The sequence below is a fragment of the Nycticebus coucang genome, chromosome 5 (assembly GCF_027406575.1).
Source record: "Nycticebus coucang isolate mNycCou1 chromosome 5, mNycCou1.pri, whole genome shotgun sequence".
Classification (NCBI taxonomy): Eukaryota; Metazoa; Chordata; class Mammalia; order Primates; family Lorisidae; genus Nycticebus; species Nycticebus coucang.
This window is the reverse complement of record NC_069784.1, coordinates 139,488,414-139,510,844: the sequence shown is the minus strand read 5'-3', so window position 1 is coordinate 139,510,844 and position 22,431 is coordinate 139,488,414. Positions and strand designations below refer to the sequence as shown.

The 22,431-nt window shown below is 44.5% G+C and overlaps 1 protein-coding gene and 1 long non-coding RNA gene across 2 annotated transcripts; both read left to right on the top strand.

Moving 5' to 3' along the window:
- Positions 1-2,181: 2,181 nt before the first annotated feature.
- On the top strand, positions 2,182-22,170 carry SFT2D1 (SFT2 domain containing 1). Its single transcript, XM_053592924.1, has 8 exons — positions 2,182-2,337; positions 12,491-12,577; positions 13,357-13,439; positions 14,451-14,532; positions 17,250-17,285; positions 18,700-18,758; positions 20,276-20,305; positions 21,958-22,170. The coding sequence occupies exons 1-8, from the start codon at positions 2,275-2,277 to the stop codon at positions 21,995-21,997; spliced, it is 480 nt and encodes a 159-aa protein (XP_053448899.1). The 5' UTR covers positions 2,182-2,274; the 3' UTR covers positions 21,998-22,170.
- On the top strand, positions 8,293-10,942 carry LOC128586801 (uncharacterized). Its single transcript, XR_008380300.1, has 3 exons — positions 8,293-9,431; positions 9,487-9,514; positions 9,674-10,942. It is a non-coding gene; the product is annotated as an uncharacterized LOC128586801 (long non-coding RNA).
- Positions 22,171-22,431: the final 261 nt, after the last annotated feature.

The window sequence follows — 22,431 nt, the reverse complement described above, 5'->3', positions numbered from 1 at the left end:
GAGTCCACACCAGGCTATCGGATGAGAGCCTACCAGGGGTCCTCAGACTACGGCCAGCAGGCCACATGCGGCGGTGTGATTGTATTTGTTCCCGGTTTTTGTTTTTTTTTTTTTACTTCAAAATAAGGTATGTGCAGTGTGCATAGGAATTTGTTCATAGTTGTTTTTTTTTAAACTATAGTCCAGCCCTCCAAAGGTCTGAGGGACAGTGAACTGGCCCCCTGTTTAAAAAGTTTGAGGACCCCTGGATTTCATTATTTCCATACAGGTATGCCTTGAATAAGTTATTTTTCAGGAAACTGAGGTTGGCTCATAGGGTATAAGAAGTAAAAAAGCCGAGACTGCATCCTTAAATCTTCAATATTATGTCCCCAGGCTACAAATGAGATAGGTTCTGTAAGTTTGTTCCTAAACTGAATTTGTGTGTAAGCGGGAACAGGTACATTTACCTAGTACTTGGAATAGTCTCTGTTCATAAGTGCAAGTTAGATGTTTGTAACTTGGGGACTGCCTGTACTCAGGTACAGGTTGAACCATATAAAACGGCCCTTGGTTGAACACTGGCAGTTTCATATGGTTCAATCTCATTTATCCTTGGAAAGCATTTTTTCCATTACTGAGGTGTCAGTTTATTTTATCTTGTTCCATATGGAAAACTAAAATTACTATACTTGAAAAGGAAATCTGGAAACATTTATAGATGTACTTATGGGTTATTAAATAAAAGCATAAAAGTTATTACAGATTGTTTCATCTATTTTCTCACCTTTAAAGTAAAGGATGAAAGGATAAAATGTCACAGGGCAGTATAAAAAGACCAAATATAAACATTTTCTCCCTAAATCAGAGATGCTGAGCTGTCTTATCAGAGGAAGTATATGACCTGCTTTTTTGGGGGGGGGTCTTATAAATATTTTTTTTTTATTTTTTTAATTAAATCATAGCTGTGTATATTAATGCGATCATGGGGCACCATACACTGGTTTTATAAACAGTTTGACACATTTTCATCACACTGGTTAACATAGCCTTCCTGGCATTTTCTTAGTTACTGTGTTAAGACATTTATATTCTACATTTACTAAGTTTCACATGTACCCTTGTAAGATGCACCGTGGGTGTAATCCCACCAATCACCCTCCCTCCGCCCATCCTCCCCCCGCCCTCCCCTCCCTCTAACCCCCTTCCCCTATTCTTAGATTATAACTGGGTTATAGCTTTCATATGAAAGCCATAAATTAGTTTCATAGTAGGGCTGAGTACACTGGATACTTTTTCTTCCATTCTTGAGATACTTTGCTAAGAAGAATATGTTCCAGCTCCATCCATGTAAACATGAAAGGGGTAAAGTCTCCATCTTTCTTTAAGACTGCATAATATGAATATTTTTTAATCTAACTGACATTAAATAAAATCTACTAAAGGCAAGGGATGAACAATGAGAGTCTTTGGGGTCCAAATTTTAATAGATTTTAGGGAGGAAAGAGAGGGGCTGAAGTAGTAAAACAAAATAATAGATATTTTCATTACTATCTCTCCAAACTTAAAAGCAAATGGAAGAGCGAAACCTACCGCTTAATGACCTCGGAGTGGTACATCCAAGATTCTCGGGAGCCGCATTCGGGACAGGCAGCTCTACTTTTTAATCTCCTTTCTTAAGTACAGTGGAGAATGACAGGGGAAAAAGTGCCGCTTACCACCTGCCAGCGTTGGTTCTCCAAGCACCGGCCAGAGGGCGGCACACCCCCCCGGGCGGCCAGCGCGGCGTGTACGAGAGCCACCTGCAGAGAGGGGCGGCCAGCGCGGCGTGTACGAGAGCCACCTGCAGAGAGGGGCGGCCAGCGCGGCGTGTACGAGAGCCACCTGCAGAGAGGGGCGGCCAGCGCGGCGTGTACGAGAGCCACCTGCAGAGAGGGGCGGCCGAGCAGCGAGCGCGCACCTGCGGCACCGCAGACCCGGCCGCTGGCTGCGCACAACCGACCTGCAGCGCTTCCCGGCGGGAGCAGGCCGGGCACTGATTCTGCGCCCGCCGCGGGGAAGCCCTGACCGACCTGCCGGCTCCCCGCGCGCGACCACTGCGAACCTGGCGGCGGGCGGCAGCGACACGCCCCCGGCGCCTGGGGGCTGCCGGAAAGCCGACGCGCATGCGCACATCCCTCGGGCCGCGAGACGCGCCGGAAGAGGGCCGGCCCGGACGTCCGGTTGGCTGTAGGTTCGAATTCCGGGTTTCCTGGCTGGCGCGAGGAGCCGGCGCTGCGGCCCGGGGACAGGGCCATGGAGAAGCTGCGGCGAGTCCTCAGCGGCCAGGACGACGAGGAACAGGGACTGACCTCGCAGGTAGCGCCCTGCGCCTCGCCCGGCCCCGGGGCTTGTCTGCCCGCCGGGCGGCAGTGAGGGTGGGCTGCGCCGGGGGAGCGGGTCCGGAGGCGGCCGCCTCTGCTCCGCCAGCTGATTCCGGAGGGCGCTCCTGCCTCTTGGGAAGGATTTGGGAACTTTCCAGTTTGTCCTGGGGTCTGCGTAAGCCCTGTCCGCTCCCCATTCGGCCTTCACTTTCCTGTTCGTCTCCCCCCTCCCAGATGGCCCAGGCGCCTCCACTTGGGTTTCTGAGCCTGGTGTTGCTTCTGAACTCAGCCTTTTCAGTGCAAGTAGGTGTGCGGGGCGTTTGTCCAGCGTGTTGTAGTAAGCTGACATCTTTCAGCTTGTTGCATACGTTTGCGTCTGGAGGTAAACAAGGTACTGTGAGTGTGTGTGGGAGAAGGATCTTTTGGAAGCAGGAAGACTGGAGAAGAAACGAACAGGGTATACTGTGTTAAAAGGGAGTGAGCCGTGGTGAGAATTTTTTTTTTTTTAAAGCCCTGGTGTCTGCACTTTACCCGCAGGACTTGATAAGGGTTACTTCCTCCAGCAAGAGGGTTAAAAATAGCAGTGGAGCAGGAAATGCTTTATAAGTATCTTTTTAAATGAATGCTAATGAATTCTTGTTGGCTTGTCACCGAAGCTGAACGTTTAAAGTTGAATTAGACTACACAGGAATCTTTATTTCCTTTCATGACTTTCTCATCATCATGTTTGTAAAAAGCACTTCTTGTGAGTGGAGTTCTGGGCTAATCTCTAAGGGTTCAGAGAGACTGCAAGACAAGTACCGATTTCCGAATTCTCTTAACTCTATAAAGAGTAACATAAGAAGTGTCGGGCGGCGCCTGTGGCTCAGTGAGTAGGGCGCCGGCCCCATATGCCGAGGGTGGCGGGTTCAAACCCAGCCCCGGCCAAACTGCAACAAAAAAATAGCCGGGTGCTGTGGCGGGCACCTGTAGTCCCAGCTGCTCGGGAGGCTGAGGCAAGAGAATCGCTTAAGCCCAGGAGCTGGAGGTTGCTGTGAGCTGTGTGATGCCACGGCACTCTACCAAGGGCCATAAAGTGAGACTATGTCTCTACAAAAAATAATAAAAAAAAAACTAACAACAACAAAAAAAAAGTAACATAAGAAGTGTCAGTAAGGCAGTGTATGGTTTAACCCCCTCGTTTCATAACCCCGATTTTGTGTTCCACTGAGGTTCTAGATCTGTGTTGTACAACACACCACCAGGGCCACCTTTGGCCATTTAAATTTAAATTAATTACAAGGGAATGAAATTTTAAAAATTCCTTAGTCACACCAGTCACATGTGGGTAATGGCTGCTGTCTTGGACAGGGCATATATAGAGCATTTTCCATCACAGAAGGTTCTGTTGCAAAGTTCTGCTCTGATTCTTGGAGGCATGAAGATGGTATTTTCATTTTATTGGGACTGCTATCTGGAGGGAAGAAAGGTAAGTAGAGAAGTAATTGACTAAAGATCAGAGTGACTGGTATTGGCAAGTGCTGTGAGTTCAGAGGAGGTAATCATTTATCAAATATTCAAGTACCTACATATGTTTGGCACTGTTCAGGATGCTGATGTTATTACAGTGATGAACAAAAGACCTCCCCCACCTGCAGCTTTCTTTTTAATTGGGGGAAACAATGTTAACAGATGGCGATAAGAAGTATCATGAAAAAATTTAAGTTGAGGAGATGGGAACTTACTTCCTGGCTCATAGATGGTACCTTCTGGCTATGCCCTCACATGGTGGACTCTTATGAAGACACTAATGCCACTCATGAGAGCTTCAACATAAGATTTCTCAGAGGACACAGACACTCAGCGCATAACATTCTGCTTTGAGCTTTGCACTCAGACGCAGTATCATGTGGTTGTGATGTGGACAGAGCACTGGGTTAACCCTGAGCTGTTATTGTGGCAGAAGCAGCGTGTGGATTGGCATATTGATCAGCACAGCGCACAGAGCTTTCTGCAGACCGGCCTCAGGTTCTCCCTCTTACTCATCTGGAGGCCACTCACATAGCACACTGTGCTGGGGACTGCCTCCCCCAGATCTCATATCCACTTCTGCTTCCTGAGGGGCAGCTGCTGGGCACACCAGCTTCTCGGTTGTTGAGTCAGTTAACACTCTTTTGTAAGTAGGTCACGTGGGGGTCCTGGGACCTGGCCTGCAGAGTCCAGCTGCAGAGGTGAGTTCTTGGCTCTTGAATGAGTCAGTAGTTCCAGAGAGAACAGGTTGTTTTGAAGTGAGGCTCCTCCTCCCATCTGGTCTGTTTTGGACATGCCCCCATTTGCCTTTCCGCTTTCACACCATGTGCAGCGTGTGGCTCTCACTAGGAGCTGAGCAGGGCCAGCGCCCCACAGCACAGACTTTCCTGCCACTGGATCAAGAGCTGAATCAATCACTTGGTAAACCCCCAGCTTCAGGTATCCAGTTACACAGCAATAAACAGGTTAAGACGTCCTACTGGAGGACTGGCTCCTAGAGGGTGGGGCGCTGTTGGCTGATGCTGAATCTAGTTCCTAGACAGTGACGGGCATTAGTAAGTGCTCAGTAAATATTTTTTGAGTTAGTGAATTTCTGCCATGAGGGATTGCCCCAGTTAGTTTAACTGGGTTTCTACACATCGATTACGAAATTATCGTCACTGTGTAAAATCATCAACAGACTGTAAAAACAGCTGAAGGTGGTGAGACTCACCTTCAGATCCTTTAGAGATGACCATCTGTGAGCACTAGGTAAGATGATGTATGTGGGCATCTTAATTCTGGCTGCTAGAACAGAACACCACAGACTGACGGCTTCAACAACAAACATTTATTCTACACAGTTCTGGGGCTGGAAGCTGAGATGGGGGTTCCTGGTCTGCGTCCTTCTGCCGGTTTCTCATTGTTTCCTCAGCAGGGAGCTTCAGTCTTTTCCTCCTCTTCCTAGGGCACTAATCCTACTCGTGAGGGCTCCACCCTCATGACCTTCCAAAGGTCCCACCTCCTAATGCCATGACCTTGGGGTGAGGATTTGAAACATATGAATTTGGGGCCGAGGGGCATAAATATTTGGACCATAGCACAAGATTTGAGACAACGTGTTTGCATGTTGATGGACTATTCCATATTTAAAAGTGGAAATAATTGATCATAATGTTTCACTTTAAAGAGTCTCATGTGGAAAACGTAACAAGAGAAAAATACCTATGTACAAATCACGCACACTCTCTGCTTTCCTCACTTAAAAGACTGCAAGTGTGATACCCACCTGCCCTGCCTCCTTCCCTGTGCTCATCATGGGCATGGGGGAGGTCGTTAGGGACAGAGTGTGGAGAAGGACAAGGGGGAAGCCCTGATGTCCCTGGAGAGGGACCAGAAGCTGCAGAGGGACCCCAGGAGGAGCAGCAGGGACAGAAAATAAGATACGAGGCAGCAGTGTGGGAGGAAGGAAGGGAGTGCTGCCAAAGAGGGGCACACTGGAGTTTCTGATGCTGTTGAGACAGAAGGTCCCAAGACTGTCCCTGGGTTTGAAGGAGGGGGAAGTGACTTCTGTTTCTGCAGCAGTTGAGTCAGGTGAAAGGTGAAGCTAGAATGGTGGGGGTGACAAGGTGAGCTCCCCAGCTGTGCCCAGCCTGAGGAGGCCGTCCCCCATGGCCTCAGAGGAGCCCTGGGACGCAGGCACCCCTGGGGATGAAATCTGTGAAGCGCACAGGGGCCAAGGAGCCTGAGACCTTGACTGCCCCTCTCTGGGGGCTGCAGGGCCCAGCAGTGCTCTGAGTCCTGGGGGGATGGGGATAGTAGCTTCCCTGTGAGGCCAGGCCATCACCCATGTCAGGCCTAGAAGTCACACAGTGTCTCCTCGAAATTTGTATGCTGAAGCTTAGTCACAGCTGATAGTGTTAATAGTGGGGCCTTTGGTACACGAGTGGGAATGGAATTAGCACCTTTATAAAAGAGTCCCAGAGATACTGTCTCTCCCCTGTGCTGTGCAAAGACTCAGCAGGAAGCCTCGGCTGGGACTCAGAGAGTGGCCCCCACTGTCCATGGGGTGTGCAGGCACCTCCAGAACTGTGAGGAACATCTCTAATGTGTGAGCTGCTCAGTCTGTGGCGTGTTCGTGACAGTGGCAGGCAGCTGGATTTAACCTGAGCCAGGCCACCTGGGCACTGGGGCAGGTGTAGGCAGCACCCACAGGCTGGTTTTGAGCAGTCACCATGAGGGAGGGAGGAGAGAGGGCATGGGCACAGTCGGGCCAGCTTGAGCCTGTGTTTAAGGTGAAAGTTATACATGTGGCCTCACCGAGGGTGGGGGTGGGGCGGGGCAGGAAAGTGGAGCCCAAACCAAGGTCTGGTCTGAAGGCCAGGGGAGTTCTTGGCTTAGCACAGGGAAGAATCCTGACAGTAAAGCAAAAGCGAGTTTCTTGAAGGAACAAGAATCATAAGGCTGCCACTGGGCAGGTCAGGCTCTCAGCGCAGCAGAGAGCAGCCCTTTGTGAGCATGACTTACTTTCCACCTTCCATTTAATTCTGTTAAACATGTAGGTGACTCCCCTGTGGCACTTGTGAACTGTCAGGGCTGAAGGGAGGTCTTTCCGTAGCTGATAGTTGCCGTCAGCTAAGGAGCAGTGGGGTGACTGGAGGGCATTTGTCAGGGCATCCTGGGTTCCATGTGGTTCTGGCTAGCTTCCCCTTTTTTTGTTAGAGACCCTGGTTTGGGTCTTACAACTCTTCAAGCAAAGCTTGCTATTTCCTGTCTCAGAGGAAAAACCTGATAGTGTGAATGCCCACCCCCACCCCAGAGATGGGTCTGAAGCAGGTGGACAGGTTGACCTTAGTTCAAAGGGGGAAGATCCCATCTGTGGCACCCAGGGGAAGGACTGGGCGGGTACGTGTTATTGCCAGTTTGCTGGCAGCAGGAAGGCTAGGGAGTTCCCACTGATAGCTTCAGTTTTCTGTGTGAAACGGGAGGGTGTCTGCTAAGAGTGGAAGTGTTGGGGCAGGAAGCAGAAATTTGGAGTTGGTGACAGTAAGAATGCAGGTGCCAGAGCAAGAGGAAGGAGCTTGATTCACAGTGGGATTTTGCCCAATGGATGCAGCAAGAAAGGGAATTTGAGTGCCTACTGCAGCACTGTTCTGCGTATTAATAATCTCCACTGACAATGAAAGGAGAGGGGCTGGTATGGGGCCAGGAGCCCCTGGGTGGAGGCCGTGGGTCAGGCCACTGTAGGGAGCCATGGCTGCACTTTGGAGGAGGGGTGATTGGGCAGTAAGAGTGCCCTGTGGTGCAGGGAATCGGCTGCCAGAGAAGGGTCAAGCAGAAAGGCCAGACTGCCCATGTGGGTGTGGAAATCACGCAGGTGCTGCGAGGGCAGGTGGGTCCTGTGATTGGGAGTCCTGCGTGGGAGCAGGGCGGGGCAGCTCTGCGTGGATGGCCCTGTGGAGACCCCAGGGCCTGTTTCTTTTTCTCACTTGTCTATTCAGCTTTCACTGCTGTTTTGAAGAAGGAATTATGGGAGCCCTGGAGTCAGCACATCCGTAAAGGAAAGCCACACCGAGCTTCCTCTACTCAAGGGCTGCAGCCTGGGAGCAGGTTCCTGGTCGGGTGCCGCCAGCTGTTCTGGGCTGTGGCTCTGTTCTCTGCTTCTCCACTCGCCATGCTGTGAGCTGCCCTCATCCGTCCTCATGTTGTGGCTGCTAGGAACATGAGTGCCTCTGGTTGGTTGGTTGGTTGGTTGATTACAGTTAGTTAGTGAAGGCTGGTTGCAGGCAGTGCCGTTGGTTGGTTGGTTGATTACAGTTAGTGAAGGCTGGTTGCAGGCAGTGCCGTTGGTTGCTGGTTGATTACAGTTAGTGAAGGCTGGTTGCAGGCAGTACCGTTGGTTGCTGGTTGATTACAGTTAGTGAAGGCTGGTTGCAGGCAGTGCCGTTGGTTGCTGGTTGATTACAGTTAGTGAAGGCTGGTTGCAGGCAGTGCCGTTGGTTGCTGGTTGATTACAGTTAGTTAGTGAAGGCTGGTTGCAGGCAGTGCCGTTGGTTGGTTGGTTGATTACAGTTAGTGAAGGCTGGTTGCAGGCAGTGCCGTTGGTTGCTGGTTGATTACAGTTAGTTAGTGAAGGCTGGTTGCAGGCAGTACCGTTGGTTGCTGGTTGGTTGCAGTTAGTTAGTGAAGGCTGGTTGCAGGCAGTGCCGTTGGTTGGTTGGTTGATTACAGTTAGTTAGTGAAGGCTGGTTGCAGGCAGTACCGTTGGTTGCTGGTTGATTACAGTTAGTTAGTGAAGGCTGGTTGCAGGCAGTACCGTTGGTTGCTGGTTGATTACAGTTAGTTAGTGAAGGCTGGTTGCAGGCAGTGCCGTTGGTTGGTTGGTTGATTACAGCTAGTTAGTGAAGGCTGGTTGCAGGCAGTGCCGTTGGTTGGTTGGTTGATTACAGGTAGTTAGGGAAGGCTGGTTGCAGGCAGTGCCGTTGGTTGCTGGTTGATTGCAGTTAGTTAGTGAAGGCTGGTTGCAGGCAGTGCCGTTGGTTGGTTGATTACAGTTAAGTTAGTGAAGGCTGGTTGCAGGCAGTACCGTTAGTTGCTGGTTGATTGCAGTTAGTTAGTGAAGGCTGGTTGCAGGCAGTGCCGTTGGTTGGTTGGTTGATTACAGTTAGTTAGTGAAGGCTGGTTGCAGGCAGTACCGTTGGTTGGTTGGTTGATTACAGTTAGTTAGTGAAGGCTGGTTGCAGGCAGTACCGTTAGTTGCTGGTTGATTGCAGTTAGTTAGTGAAGGCTGGTTGCAGGCAGTGCCGTTGGTTGGTTGGTTGATTACAGTTAGTTAGTGAAGGCTGGTTGCAGGCAGTACCGTTGGTTGCTGGTTGATTACAGTTAGTTAGTGAAGGCTGGTTGCAGGCAGTGCCGTTGGTTGGTTGGTTGATTACAGCTAGTTAGTGAAGGCTGGTTGCAGGCAGTGCCGTTGGTTGGTTGGTTGATTACAGGTAGTTAGGGAAGGCTGGTTGCAGGCAGTGCCGTTGGTTGCTGGTTGATTGCAGTTAGTTAGTGAAGGCTGGTTGCAGGCAGTGCCGTTGGTTGGTTGATTACAGTTAAGTTAGTGAAGGCTGGTTGCAGGCAGTACTGTTAGTTGCTGGTTGATTGCAGTTAGTTAGTGAAGGCTGGTTGCAGGCAGTGCCGTTGGTTGGTTGGTTGATTACAGTTAGTTAGTGAAGGCTGGTTGCAGGCAGTACCGTTGGTTGCTGGTTGATTACAGTTAGTTAGTGAAGGCTGGTTGCAGGCAGTACCGTTGGTTGCTGGTTGATTACAGTTAGTTAGTGAAGGCTGGTTGCAGGCAGTGCCGTTGGTTGGTTGGTTGATTACAGGTAGTTAGGGAAGGCTGGTTGCTGGCAGTGCCATTTGTTGGTAGAGGCAAGAGGACAGCGCTGAGAGTGAGGAGAGTGGCCCCTGCTCTAGGGCCATGTTTTCCTTTTGCTTCCTCTTCCTTTGGTAACAAATAAATATAATAATTGCCAGCAATTTGGGCAGGAGGGGCTATTGGGAAATGGCAATTTTAAATGTTATTTCCTTTCTAACACTAGATTTAAGATATAACAAAGTTGCTGGGCTTGGGGGGACTATTCCTGATACTGATTGGAAGAGAGTCACAGGTACGCTCAAGCTGAGGCTGACTGGGCATGCAGGGCCCTCCTGCGTCCTGGCTAGAAGGGACACAGCCAGGTTTTCTCTCATGTCGAAGTATCGAAGTATCGCACAGTTTTCCTTGTTAGGAAACAGTTTGCAAGATGGAGAAAGTCACTTCCCTATAGATTCCACATTCCACATTTACAAATGGAAGTAATTTGTCATAATGTTTCATTTTAAAGATCATCCCGTGGAAGATGGAAGAGAAGACGCACCACTATACAAATAACCCTGCTATTTCATGGCTAAGAGAAAAACTGGCTGTTGAAAATCAACAACTGAACTTGTGAACAGTGGGATGATTTAAACTTGTATAAGAAAGTAAAAATGGGTACTGCTGCTGCTCTTCCTAAGTCCTTCCCCCACCATTGTGGACTCACTTTAACCTTTAGAAATCATTAGTGTACAGTTTCATTTTTAATTGACAAGTAAAAGTTGTATATACTTACAAGGTACAACATGGTGTTTCAACATACGTCAGCGTTGTAGAAGGTCAAACTGATAACGCGTCTCCATTTTTTAAACAGATCAGTTGTTGTATAATATAGTTTTTAGCATGTACCCTGGTCTATGTAGTTAAAATATACTTGATGCAAAAGTTTCCTGATCAGAAATAATGAAATGTACATGTTTTTGTGGGCAAATTAATTCTTTGTTTAAAATCAAGTGACCAGGTTTGCTCTGAACACATGATATTGCTGGAACAAGAATGTGAATTAAAGCACTTCCCCTCGCCCCCCACCCCCAGTTTTTGGCCAGAGTTGGGTTTGAACCCACCACCTCCGGTGTATGGGGCCAGCACCCTATTCCTTGAGCCACAGGCAGCGCCCTAAAGCACATTTTTAAAAACATTTAAAATATATTAAAAAGTGATATGTTCCATTGACAGAATATTGAGTTATTTTTGTCTACTTTTCATGCTGCCTAAGGACTCACAGGCTAATCTGTCAAGGTAAGGAATGCAACCAAAGGTATTTGAGCCATTGAACGTACACATCTCTCTTTTTGTTTATTTATTCTTAAAAAATACATTATGAACATGACGTGCTTTTATTTTTAAGTGTATATGGTAGTATATGTGACAAATTTAAATTTTGGAATATAAATCCTTATTGTGTATTTCTGTTTCTTCAAACAGCTGTTGCTGATACTTTTTTAGCCTCACTGAGAAATATGTTTTAACAGTGTGCTTAATATTATCTAAATGCATTTACTTCATTACTGCATGCTGGATTATCATACTGTCTAAAATATGCGTAATAATTTCTGCTTTTTCCCCCCACATAATTTGGGTATAATTTGCATGGCATATAGGAATCTTGTTGCTGTAGAATAAATGATCATCTTAAAAATGTGTTTTGACAGTGGTTTGATAATGCCCAAGACTTCCATGAGTTGGATTTAAGTGAAAGTTTTATAGTGAGATTGTGGAATGTGTGCCTGATGGACTTCAGCTGGTTTCTTCTGTTGGGGGGGCTGGCACCCTCCAGCTGCTGGATGCTAAGTTCTGTGCCCTGCTACGCACCCCACTCCATCCAAGCCTACAGAGTGACCAGTGGGTTCCAGAAGGCCAGACCTGCCTCAAAGCAGGACTTGTGCTGTTTTGCAATCCACACTGCAGCCCCAAGCTGCACGCCAGTTAACAGCACATCCTTACTGCGTCCCTTCTGCTTTTTTATCCAGCTTGCTTTGCTTCCTTAAAGGATTTTGCTGAGAACAGTTCCTGCCTAAGTATCCCCACCTATGGCACTAACCAAATATGCCCTAAGACCTACAGAATTGGAGAGAATGCGTTGTGAACCCTGCGTGCCCCTCGCCAGCCTCAGCAGTTACCAACGTTTTGCCTCTCTTGTTTCACCTGCTCCCTACTATTTTTTTTTTTTTTTTTTTTTTTTTTTGTAGAGACAGAGTCTCACTGTACCGCCCTTGGGTAGAGTGCCGTGGCGTCACACGGCTCACAGCAACCTCTAACTCTTGGGCTTACGCGATTCTCTTGCCTCAGCCTCCCGAGCAGCTGGGACTACAGGCGCCCGCCACAACGCCCGGCTATTTTTTTGTTGCAGTTTGGCCGGGGCTGGGCTTGAACCCATCACCCTCAGCATATGGGGCCGGCGCCCTACTCACTGAGCCACAGGCGCTGCCCAACCCTACTATTTTTTTAATCCATGTGTATTTTATATCATGTACGATGTCATTGTGTCCTTATCAGTATGTGTCTGCTGGGTTTTAGTGAAACATAAAACAGAATTATCAGACTTAAGTTATTCCTCAATATCATGTGATTCCTAGACTGTGTTTAAACTTCCCTTAACAGCCATGGAATCTTAATATTCTGCAATGATCCTACAGTATGTAAAATGGTACAGAGATTCAGAGTGTATGTTGAAACTTCGCTTTAATTTAATATAAAGACTCAGATTGGTGGCTGGTGATTTAAGAGCATGTTCTGAATTCTCCCATTCTTCTCCAAGGTCCTCGATGCCTCATCCCTTAGCTTCAACACCAGGCTGAAGTGGTTTGCCATCTGCTTCGTGTGTGGCATCTTTTTTTCTATGCTTGTGAGTTAAAGCTTCCTGTTGCTTATTTTTTATTTTGTATAAGACTAGTAAATCCCAGTTAGTACTGGGTCCTATTACAAGGTAATACTTACAAGGTACAACATGGTGTTTCAGTGTATGTCTACGTTGTAGAGGGGCTTAAGTCAAACTGATAGCGCGTCTACTTTATCTAAATCCCTGTTTTACTTTTGATGAATATACAGTAGAACCTCTGTAAGCTGACCACCCAAGGGGCTGTAACAAACCGGTCAGCATACAGAGGTGGTCAGCATAAGGAGTTAGGCCTGCCGTACTGACAGGTATGTCCGGTGTATAAGAATTAGGTCATCTCGAGGAGGTGGGCAGTGCAGGGAGTTGGGCAATTATAAAGTTCTACAGTCTTTAGTAATGTGAAATGAAGCATAGAGATCAATAAAATGAGTATAAGTTAATAATCTAGGGAGTTTTACAGAATGCTGAAATAATTTTATTTGAGAAAAATCAATGTATATTAAGAGAGCTTATGAGTTAATTTAGATGTTTTTATTACCTTTTGTAACTTACCATTTTATATTATGGCTCATTTATACATATGTAAACAGGGAGAAGATTCAAATGAGTACGTAACACTAAAAATTAGCTGATTCTATTTTCTGTGTCATTAGAGACTAGATCCAAGCACATTCATATTTAAGCATTGTATTACATAATATTTGTATTACTGCTGTAGTAGCACATTTATATTTTTAGCTATTAAAATCATACAATTATTTTTACACAACTATACTATCTTAACTTAGGGAACTGGACTGCTGTGGCTTCCGGGTGGCATAAAGCTTTTTGCAGTGTTTTATACCCTTGGAAATCTTTCTGCATTGGCCAGGTATGTATGTAAGTTTGGCGTCTCAAAGTATCTCGTTTGCTGTTGCAACCAAATGTCTTTTCTAATAAGCACTTTCCTAATAGTATATGTTTCTGTAGCTCTGTACTGACTAAATTCAGACACAAAATTTACATTAATTTGGTAAATATTGATTGACTTTGCTATATGCTGGCTCCCCTGATAGAATGTCATTGATAAGAAACGCCAACATTTGGGGGCGTTTACTGTATACCAGGGACTATTCTAAACATTCACATCTAAGACAACAAGTTTATGGGGTAGATACCGTTACTGTCCCTGCTTAGTAGCTGGACAGAGCAGTTCAGAGCAGTGGGTCTCTGGCCAGGGTGACGCCCCAGCTGGCTGGGGCAGGACTCCAGCAGACTGTGGCTCCAGAGCCCAGACTTGCAGGTCCTGCACTCTAGTCCTGGTTCTTGCGGGGCTAATGCAATGAGAGAGACAGCCAGACAGTAAGCGAGAAGAAGATCTATGGTGGTGGTGCCAAGCAAAGGTTAAATAGGATGGCGCTTCTGCCCGGGTGTTTGGAAGTCTTTGGCATGTCTTTTGATAACACTGTCATGGTCCATTTTCTGCTTCTGTAACAGAGTGTCACAGTTTAGGCCACTTAGAAAGAAAAGAAATTTATTTCTCACAGTTCTGGAGACTGGGAGGTCCAAGACCAAGGCACGCAGAGGTTGGGTGTCTGCTGAGGGCTGCCTCCTGCAGAGGGAGGGTGAGGGAAGAGCTGCCTCTGGCGAAGCCTCTTCAGTGATAGTCTTGGTCCTTTTCACGAGGGAGGCGCCCTCTTAACACTGCCACATTGACAACGCCTCAGTCTGGTGACATAGTCATAACTGTTTTTTGTTGTTTTTTTTTTTTTTTAAGTTAAGGAAAAAGAAAACATTTAATATTAAATAAACTAACATAGTTTCTTTTTTTGAAAGCCCTTGATTTTTAGATAGCCAGACAGATTAGTGTGCCCACCTCAGTTATTTTATTTCTTTCAAATAGCACATGCTTTTTAATGGGACCCATGAAGCAACTGAAGAAAATGTTTGAGACAACAAGATTGCTCGCAACAATTATTATGCTTGTAAGTAAATAAAGATAATTTTTAAAAATTTATTAAAGTATTTTTTGCATTATTTCATGAATAATTGCCTGCTCTTATATGTGGACTATGTCCAGTGTCTCTTATTGAATATAGTAACTAACTACATCATCAAGGCTGTGCAGTTAAGAGTTCAGATTATACAGTATTATCTAAAATTATTGGCTGGGCAAAGCCTGCTTTGTCGCATCTGTCTCATACTGTAGCTGTGTGTATTTAAAATGACATCAGAGCTGGATGTATTTTTATTTTTAAGCCCTACAGATTGGTCCCTAAAGGATTGTCCTGCCTTTTGAAGGGTAGGAATAGAATGCAGGTTGCTTCTGTGTCCATTTGGACCTTCTCAGGGAGAGGTGATGTGATCTATCACCTGACTTTTGTCCCTTGCCGGTTTCCCTCCTTGACAGGTAATCCTACCAGCGTGGTGTCCGTAACAGTACCTTTAAGTGTACCATTCATTACTTTGTGTGTTCTGTTCATGACTCCCAGATCTTCACTCTTAAATTAAGTGGTCCTTTTATCAGGAGCCTGGAGAATATGAGAGTTCATACCTGTCTCCCTCCTTCTGTCCTGTGGGTGTTTATCAGATCAGGGGCCTAGAGCCCCTCTCCACCGTGCTTCTGGCTCCTCAGACTCATTTCTTTGTGTCTCTTGTAGATCTCCTTTGCCTTAAAGTATTTATGATATTCAAAGAACTTCAATATCACCACTAATTGATGAGTTTTTACTTATGACTATTAATACTAGCTTTACAAACACAGTTAACCTATGTCAATTTATAAGAAATATTTGTTAACTCTAATCTGCCTTATAGTCTTTTTGCATCTCCTCAACAGAGAAAAACTCATTTTTGCTTAATTTTTTAATGTCTCTATTCAACTGTATAATTTATACCATTTTTAGAACTCTTCCAGTTATTTTGAAATTGCAGTATCGGTATATATAGCAACATACATTTTAGCATTTAACTTTACCTAGATTTCTAAGAAATTATACTTCACTGTTAGATTATAAGTTTATATTCCACTAAGATTTTACTTAGATTGTTTTATTTAAGATGTCTGGGCACGTATCACTTAACCTCTTTAGTAAGCCTTACTTACATCAAGAGAATGCAGGAACATTTGCACATCTGACATATTTCCCTAGTGGAGGGCTTTGCTTGTTTGATTTGCTGCTCACCTAAGATCATGCCTCATAATGGTGGTAAAGAGGCTCTCCCACATTCTCAGCATCTTCCTGTGCCGTCACCTGACTCAAGCACGTCACAGACATGCATTCATTACAACAGTCCTTTAAAGCAGATAGGCAGAAGCTCCTCATTTTACAGACATGCATTCATTACAATAGCCCTTTAAAGCAGATAGGCAGAAACTCCTCATTTTAAAGAACAAGAAATAACAGGACTAGATAAGTTGACTCTCAGATAACAGACATCAGCCGGGCTCTTGCTGGGTCTTTGTAACTCCAAACCCACCTCTCATGCTCACTCCTCTGCCTGCTCTGGCAACACAGGTAAAGGAATGGTTGGAGTTGCTTTTATAGGATGTGGAATGATAACGTGATCTTTCTGTGTGAAAAACTGTTACAGGAATATCATTACGTAAAGCTGAGTAACATAAAATTTACTGTGTGTTAACACGCATACTAATTGGTAACCGTTGGCACTGTACTACACATGAGTATACAAGGTTGGACAGTTAACTTCATGAACTCGTCCTAGAAAAAGTGCTGCATACCTGCATATTATTTACCATTGCTGAATATCACTACGGCCACCTGCGAAGTGCTTCTCTTGGGAAGCCGTGCATCAACGCCTAGTCCACCCTTCAAAGCAATTTTGGAACTCTTTTTCTGGAATGGCCTTCAGAGCTGTTATCTGGCACACAGAAACACGTAACAATGATAGTGAACACCACTCAGCGAGACACAAATACAGCTGCATGGCGCTGATACACCAAGGTTATGAGACCTCAGCAAGTTGTCTGCACAGTGGTGAGTTCGTGAACTTAATTGTCAGGCCTTGGAAGATGATAGCTCTGATGGCCATTCCAGAAAAAGAGTTCTAAACTTGCTTTGAAGGGTGGACTAGATTATGGCGTCAGTGCACAGCTTCCAAGGTGACAGTAGTGAGGTACTGTAGCACTTTTTCTAGGATAAGTTCACAGACTTAATTGCCAGGCACGGTGACTCACACCTGTAATCCCAGCACTCTGGGAGGCCAATGGGGAATGATTGCTGAGGCCATGAATTTAAAACCAGCCTGAGCAAAAGCAAGCTACAAAAAATAGAAAAGCTAGCTGGGCGTGGCGCTTGTAGGTGGACTAGGTGCTTGTAGTCCCAGCTGCTTGGGAGCCTGAAGGAGGCTGAGGCAAGAGGATTGCTTGAGCATGGGAGTTTAAGGTTGCTGTGAGCTGTGATGACACTGTTGCACTATAGCCCAGATGAAAGTATAAGACTGTTTCAGAAACCAAAACATTCTCCAAACCTTCTTCCAGTTTACTCGTCAGTAATTGCGAAGGAATATTGCCGTCACGGATTTTAAAATAATAATTGTGGAGCAGACAGGTAAAATCAGTCAGCCACGTTAGTATCTTTGTCCTTCAGTATGTTATATGTGTGAGGGAATGTGGGATAGCCATGCAGTTTTAACAGGCCTTGGGAAGGATCTCACATTTACAGTTTGCTCTCTCTCCTAGCTGTGTCTCGTGCTTACCCTGTGTGCTGCTCTTTGGGTAAGTACGTCAGCCGCCCCGGCTTTGTGCTGGTAATGTCTCCTTACCAGGTGAAGTGGCATCGCACCGCCATCTCAAAATAGTTCGAAGTCTGCTTTGTGAAACCCTTCAAAGATGTGGCGTTCTGAAATGTGAAGTGGTAACGTCCAGCTAGTGCTTGCACAAGTGTAGATCCTCCTGTCTGCAGAAACACGCCCACGCTTTGGGGGGCTGTGCAGTGGACCAGCAGGTGCATTGATGAGTAGAAAGGGGGTAAAACCAGGAGAGAAGCCCAGAAAACACACAAAAGCACCTAAACCACTTTTCTGCCACTTAAATAAGCTTAACAGCTTAGCCTTTAAAGAAGTCACATTATTACAGTTACTGTCAGGTGTCCCCACCTCCTTGTTACATTTATTTATTGTGCTCTGTCTCCTTCCCAAAAAGGTTTTTGGCAGCTCTTGAACTATCGACAAGAAAAGTAAACATTTTTAAAAAGAAAGGGTAGTGTAGACTATATCTCAGGAAAACAGAAGGCCCTCCACAGCTGCCCACCTCTCTGCACTGCCCACCTCCTCGAGGTGACCTAATTCTTACAGACCGGACGTGCGTGTCAGTACAGCAGGCCAGGTTCCTTGTGGTCACCACCTCTGTTGACTAGTTCGTTACAGTCCTTTGGGTGATCAACTTACAGAGATTCTACTGTATTCTATCAAAAGTGTTCCGATTTTCTTTTTTTTTTTTTATGATATAAGGACTGAACTTTAGTTAAATGAGACTCACACCTTATTTCCCAATGATAAAAGAATATTTTTAAATAATTTTTGCACATCCCTATGGAATAATGATGTGTGGTTTTGGAATTGTCTAGTAGCTGGTTAATATATAAATAGTATATTAAAAATGAAAGCACTTGGATAAAAATAAAAAATAAGATGAACAGGAATTGTTAAATTAGATCATTTCAAAACAGCCATGAAAACTGCTTATCTTATTCTAGAAGATCTCAATAGAATGCAGTTTTCTTAAAAAAAAAAAAAAAAAAAACCCTATAGGAGCTAGTAGGAATGAGTAAAATCAGCAAATGTTACATAAGATATAGATGTAATTAATCAATTGGGATTTTAAATACTGATTCTGGAAATGTTATTGACTTTAAAGATGTAGCCTTTAAGAGCTTAGTATTCTCAGCCTAAATGCAGTTGTTGCAATGACATTTATGTAAAGGCATATATTTTGCAGCATTTAAATTAGTGGATACAGATAGTTTTAAAAAGGAAACGTACTTTGTGGATATTTGGATGTGAGATCAACTGTATCTTAAACTAATCAGAGAAAATTTAACAAAGAAAATAAATGGAGTTGTCATCTGCACTTTTGAATAAATTCTAAAATTCTAATTTAAACTCATTTATTCCTGTGTTTTTGCTGTTAGTGGCATAAGAAGGGCCTGGCCTTACTATTCTGCATACTGCAGTTCTTGTCAATGACCTGGTAAGTCTCTACTGACGCTCCTTAAAACGTTACAATTACCTGAGATGTGATAAGCGTTTTGTTCGGAACCTGTAAAGCCTGAGCATTTCCTCGGCAAGTTACACTTGCTTTGGATCCAGACCACCTGCAGGGTCAGCTGAGGGCCGTGAGTGCTGGGATGAGTCTGCTGGGCTTGGCCACATGGCTCAGTGGTACCATTAGGGAGGTCTGTGGAGGGGGTGTCTCCCATGATGGAGTGGGGTGCTATGCCCCCACAGTTTACACAAAGATGCATCCCATCTTACATGATATGGGAAAGAAATGATAAGAAATGCAGGGAATGCCACGTGAATCTATAAAAGGTGAGGTCATGTCACAGGATGAGCCCGGGGAGGGGAATTCTGTACTCTATTGCTGGGTGATTACGAGGCGGAACTACTCTGATGTGGCCCTGTGGTATATGGTGATACCTTCTGAATTGCTGGTGATTAAATACTTGTTACATACTTCAGCATCTGAAATCCAAAATGCTCCAAAATCCAAAACTTTTTGAATGCTGACATGATTGTCAAAGGAAGTACTCATTGGAGCATTTTGGATTCAGTGTGTTTACCCAGTAAGTGTAATGCAAACACTCCAAAATCCAAAAACTTCTGATGCCCAAAGCATGTCTAGTCACAGGCATTTCACGTAAGGGGCGTTCAGTGTGTGCTGCTTTTCTGGCTTTCCCTCTGCCAGTAGTTTCCTCTCTCTGTGTCCCAAATACCCACTCATACCCTTGTTCCTGATAGTTTGTGCTGCATCTGTCCCACCGCAGAAAAGGTCGTGTAAAGGTCTGATGGGCTGAACGCACCCCAGGGGGCTCCTTCTGCTCTTCCATTTAGACAGTGAAGGGGTTTTCTTCCTTCTAAGAGTAAATGCCTTCCTGATTTTGCTGTTCTAAGTCCTATTTGATGTTCCCCTGTCTGGGTCAGTCTCTCTCTTGGCCTTTCTCTCCCTTTCCACTGGCAGATGTAACATGAGTGTGAGTTGCATGTAGTTCCCTGCTTATTTCAGATTAACTATATATTTCTTTTTACTCTTTTTCATGGAAATGTGAAGAAATTTAAGGTGAATCCTTTGGTTATTTTCTCTTATATTTTGCCCTTTATTGCTAATCTATAGCTAATAATTGATTTATCCCTAAAGGAGAATATAATTCTCATTAATTTTGCAGTTTCTATAAAAAAATAAATTAAAAGAGTACTTTCTTATTATAAGAAGCTTTGACTTTAGCAGGCATCAGAATCACCTAGAAATTTGTTGAAATGTAGATAACTCTTTACAACGATCCTGTGGTTCAGGCAGCCTAGGCTAGGGCCTAATTGCATTTTAAATAAGTTCCCAGGTAATGCTGTTGCCACAGGGGTGGGGTTCCACTTTGAGAACCACTGTACTGTATTACACTGCTATATTTATTGTAATGTTAGATATGGTCGTTTGGCATAAAGAAAACCATCGCTCAGATACATGTCAATACTCCTGAATTTTTCTTGCAGGTATAGCCTGTCATACATCCCATACGCCAGGTGAGCTTGTTTGAATTGTATTTTCTAGTCCTTTAGTTATCTTCACACAAATACATGAATGTAAATAATCTTTACATTAAAATAATATTTAAAAGCTTTTTTGGGTTGACTTTGACTTTCTTTCTAAAAGGAAATAAATGGTTTTCAGTGAGATGAGTAACAGCTCACCCTACACCATGTGCACAGGGAAACATCCTGAATGTTTCTAACAGCTCGGGTAGCAGGCTGCTCCTCCCTTATCTCCTGAGCATCTGCAGGCTCCGGTAGCAGGCTGCTCCTGCCTTACCTCCTGAGCATCTGTAATCAGGGAATTTTGACAAGAGATTCTAGACCTTTCCACCATAGACATTCAATAAATAGAATGCAACAACTCCGGCAAAACAGATTCTGCTTCTAACAAAAGGAAGTTACTAGGAAAACGAGCTCTGATACGTGAATGTTTTTTTTAGCAGCAGAAACATTACAGTTGTGTGTCAGCAGGTCACTGTTTTCTAATGTTTTTCCAGAGAAATGTATTGACTTAGTTGAGGAGGAAAAAACCAAACTAATTCCAACCTTACACCTGATAGAGTCAGAAAAAGGATTCTGGTGAGGCAAGGTTTTGCTTCTTTGTGAAATTCAGAGATACGTTGTATATAAAAAACCAACAAAATTGTATGCCTAACATGAATAGTGAAGGAAATTAATCAAATTTTTATTCCATTTCAAATGGATGCTTCTTTTTGATAAATACTTAACAAGGAGAATAAAGAACACAGGGTAACCTGCAGTCAAGAAGGCTGCTGAAGGGGGTCTGCGAAGTGATTCACCAAGGAGTCCTCTGAATACTGCTCAGAGTGGAGGGAAGGTCCCCTAGACAAGGTGCCCCACAACCCTCGAGGCTCTGCAGACGGGGCCAGGCTTCTTCCCAACCTTTAGGGTCCTACACTTAAAGAGAACAAGCCGTGTGCAGGTTTGCCTGTGAGTCTCAGAGTTTAATAGGGGGTATTTTTAGCATTTTAGGCAAAAGGTTCATTTGTTTTTGAGAGAGTCTCACTTGCCCCTGGTAGAGTGCTGTGGCATCATAGCTCACAGCAACCTCAAACTCTTAGGCTCAACTGATCCTCTTGCTTCAGCCTCCAAAGTAGCTAGGATTATGGGCACCCACCACAACACATGGCTATTTTTAGAGATAGGATCTTGCTTTTACTCGGGCTGGTCTTGAACTCGTAAGCTCAAGCGATCCTCTTGCCTTGGCCTCCCGAGTAGCTGACTACATGCACCTGCCACCACGCCCAGCTAGTTTTTCTGTTTTTAGTAGACACCAGGTTTTGGTCTACTAAAAGTAGAAGGCTGGTTTCAAACTTCTGAGCTCAAGCAGTCCACCTGCCTCATCCTCCCAGAGTGCTAGGGTTACAGGTGTGAGCCATCGCACCCAGTAAGATTTCTTAAGGTAAATACCACTTCAAAAATTAACAAAATATTTCCTAGTCTTATAGTTCTTGATTTTGAGTGATACTCAACAAAGTTTTAGTTAAATCAAAAAATGATGGATGGTCCACTGAGTTTTATTGTAAAAGTGATCACAGTGTATTTGGCAGGAACACTTCTACAAATTTGCTCTTGAGGAATATTACTATATTTTTGGGTTTTTTCTCCTTTTTCTTCACCAGGGATGCAGTTATGAAATGCTGTTCTTCTCTCCTAAGCTGAAAATCAGAAACTCCTGGAAACGAAAATTAGAATGTAGATACTCTGTTGCTTTTCTAAATAAAATAACTCCAAAAACACTGCCTAACAGTTTAAGGCCATTTTGTACTAAGACTATTTTGTATACTGGTAAAAACTACATGCTTGATTAAACTGTTAAATGCTTGTAACTTTAAGTTCATTATATTTCACTAATATGTTCTTCCAAAGATGATGTTTTTAATCTTTGACAGTTGTAAATTATTTTTTGCCAGTATCTTTAATCCTTTCCAACAGCTTTTGAAATGTAAATATTTAAGGTATAAATCTGTGCTGCAACATGTCAGCTTTTTTTAGCTTTGTAAAAATGTCTACATTTTTTAAGCCATCATGTTTTTTAAAACTTGAAATGTGAAACTTTTTATTTTAAGCTAAAAAATTGCTTCTTCTGTGTAATA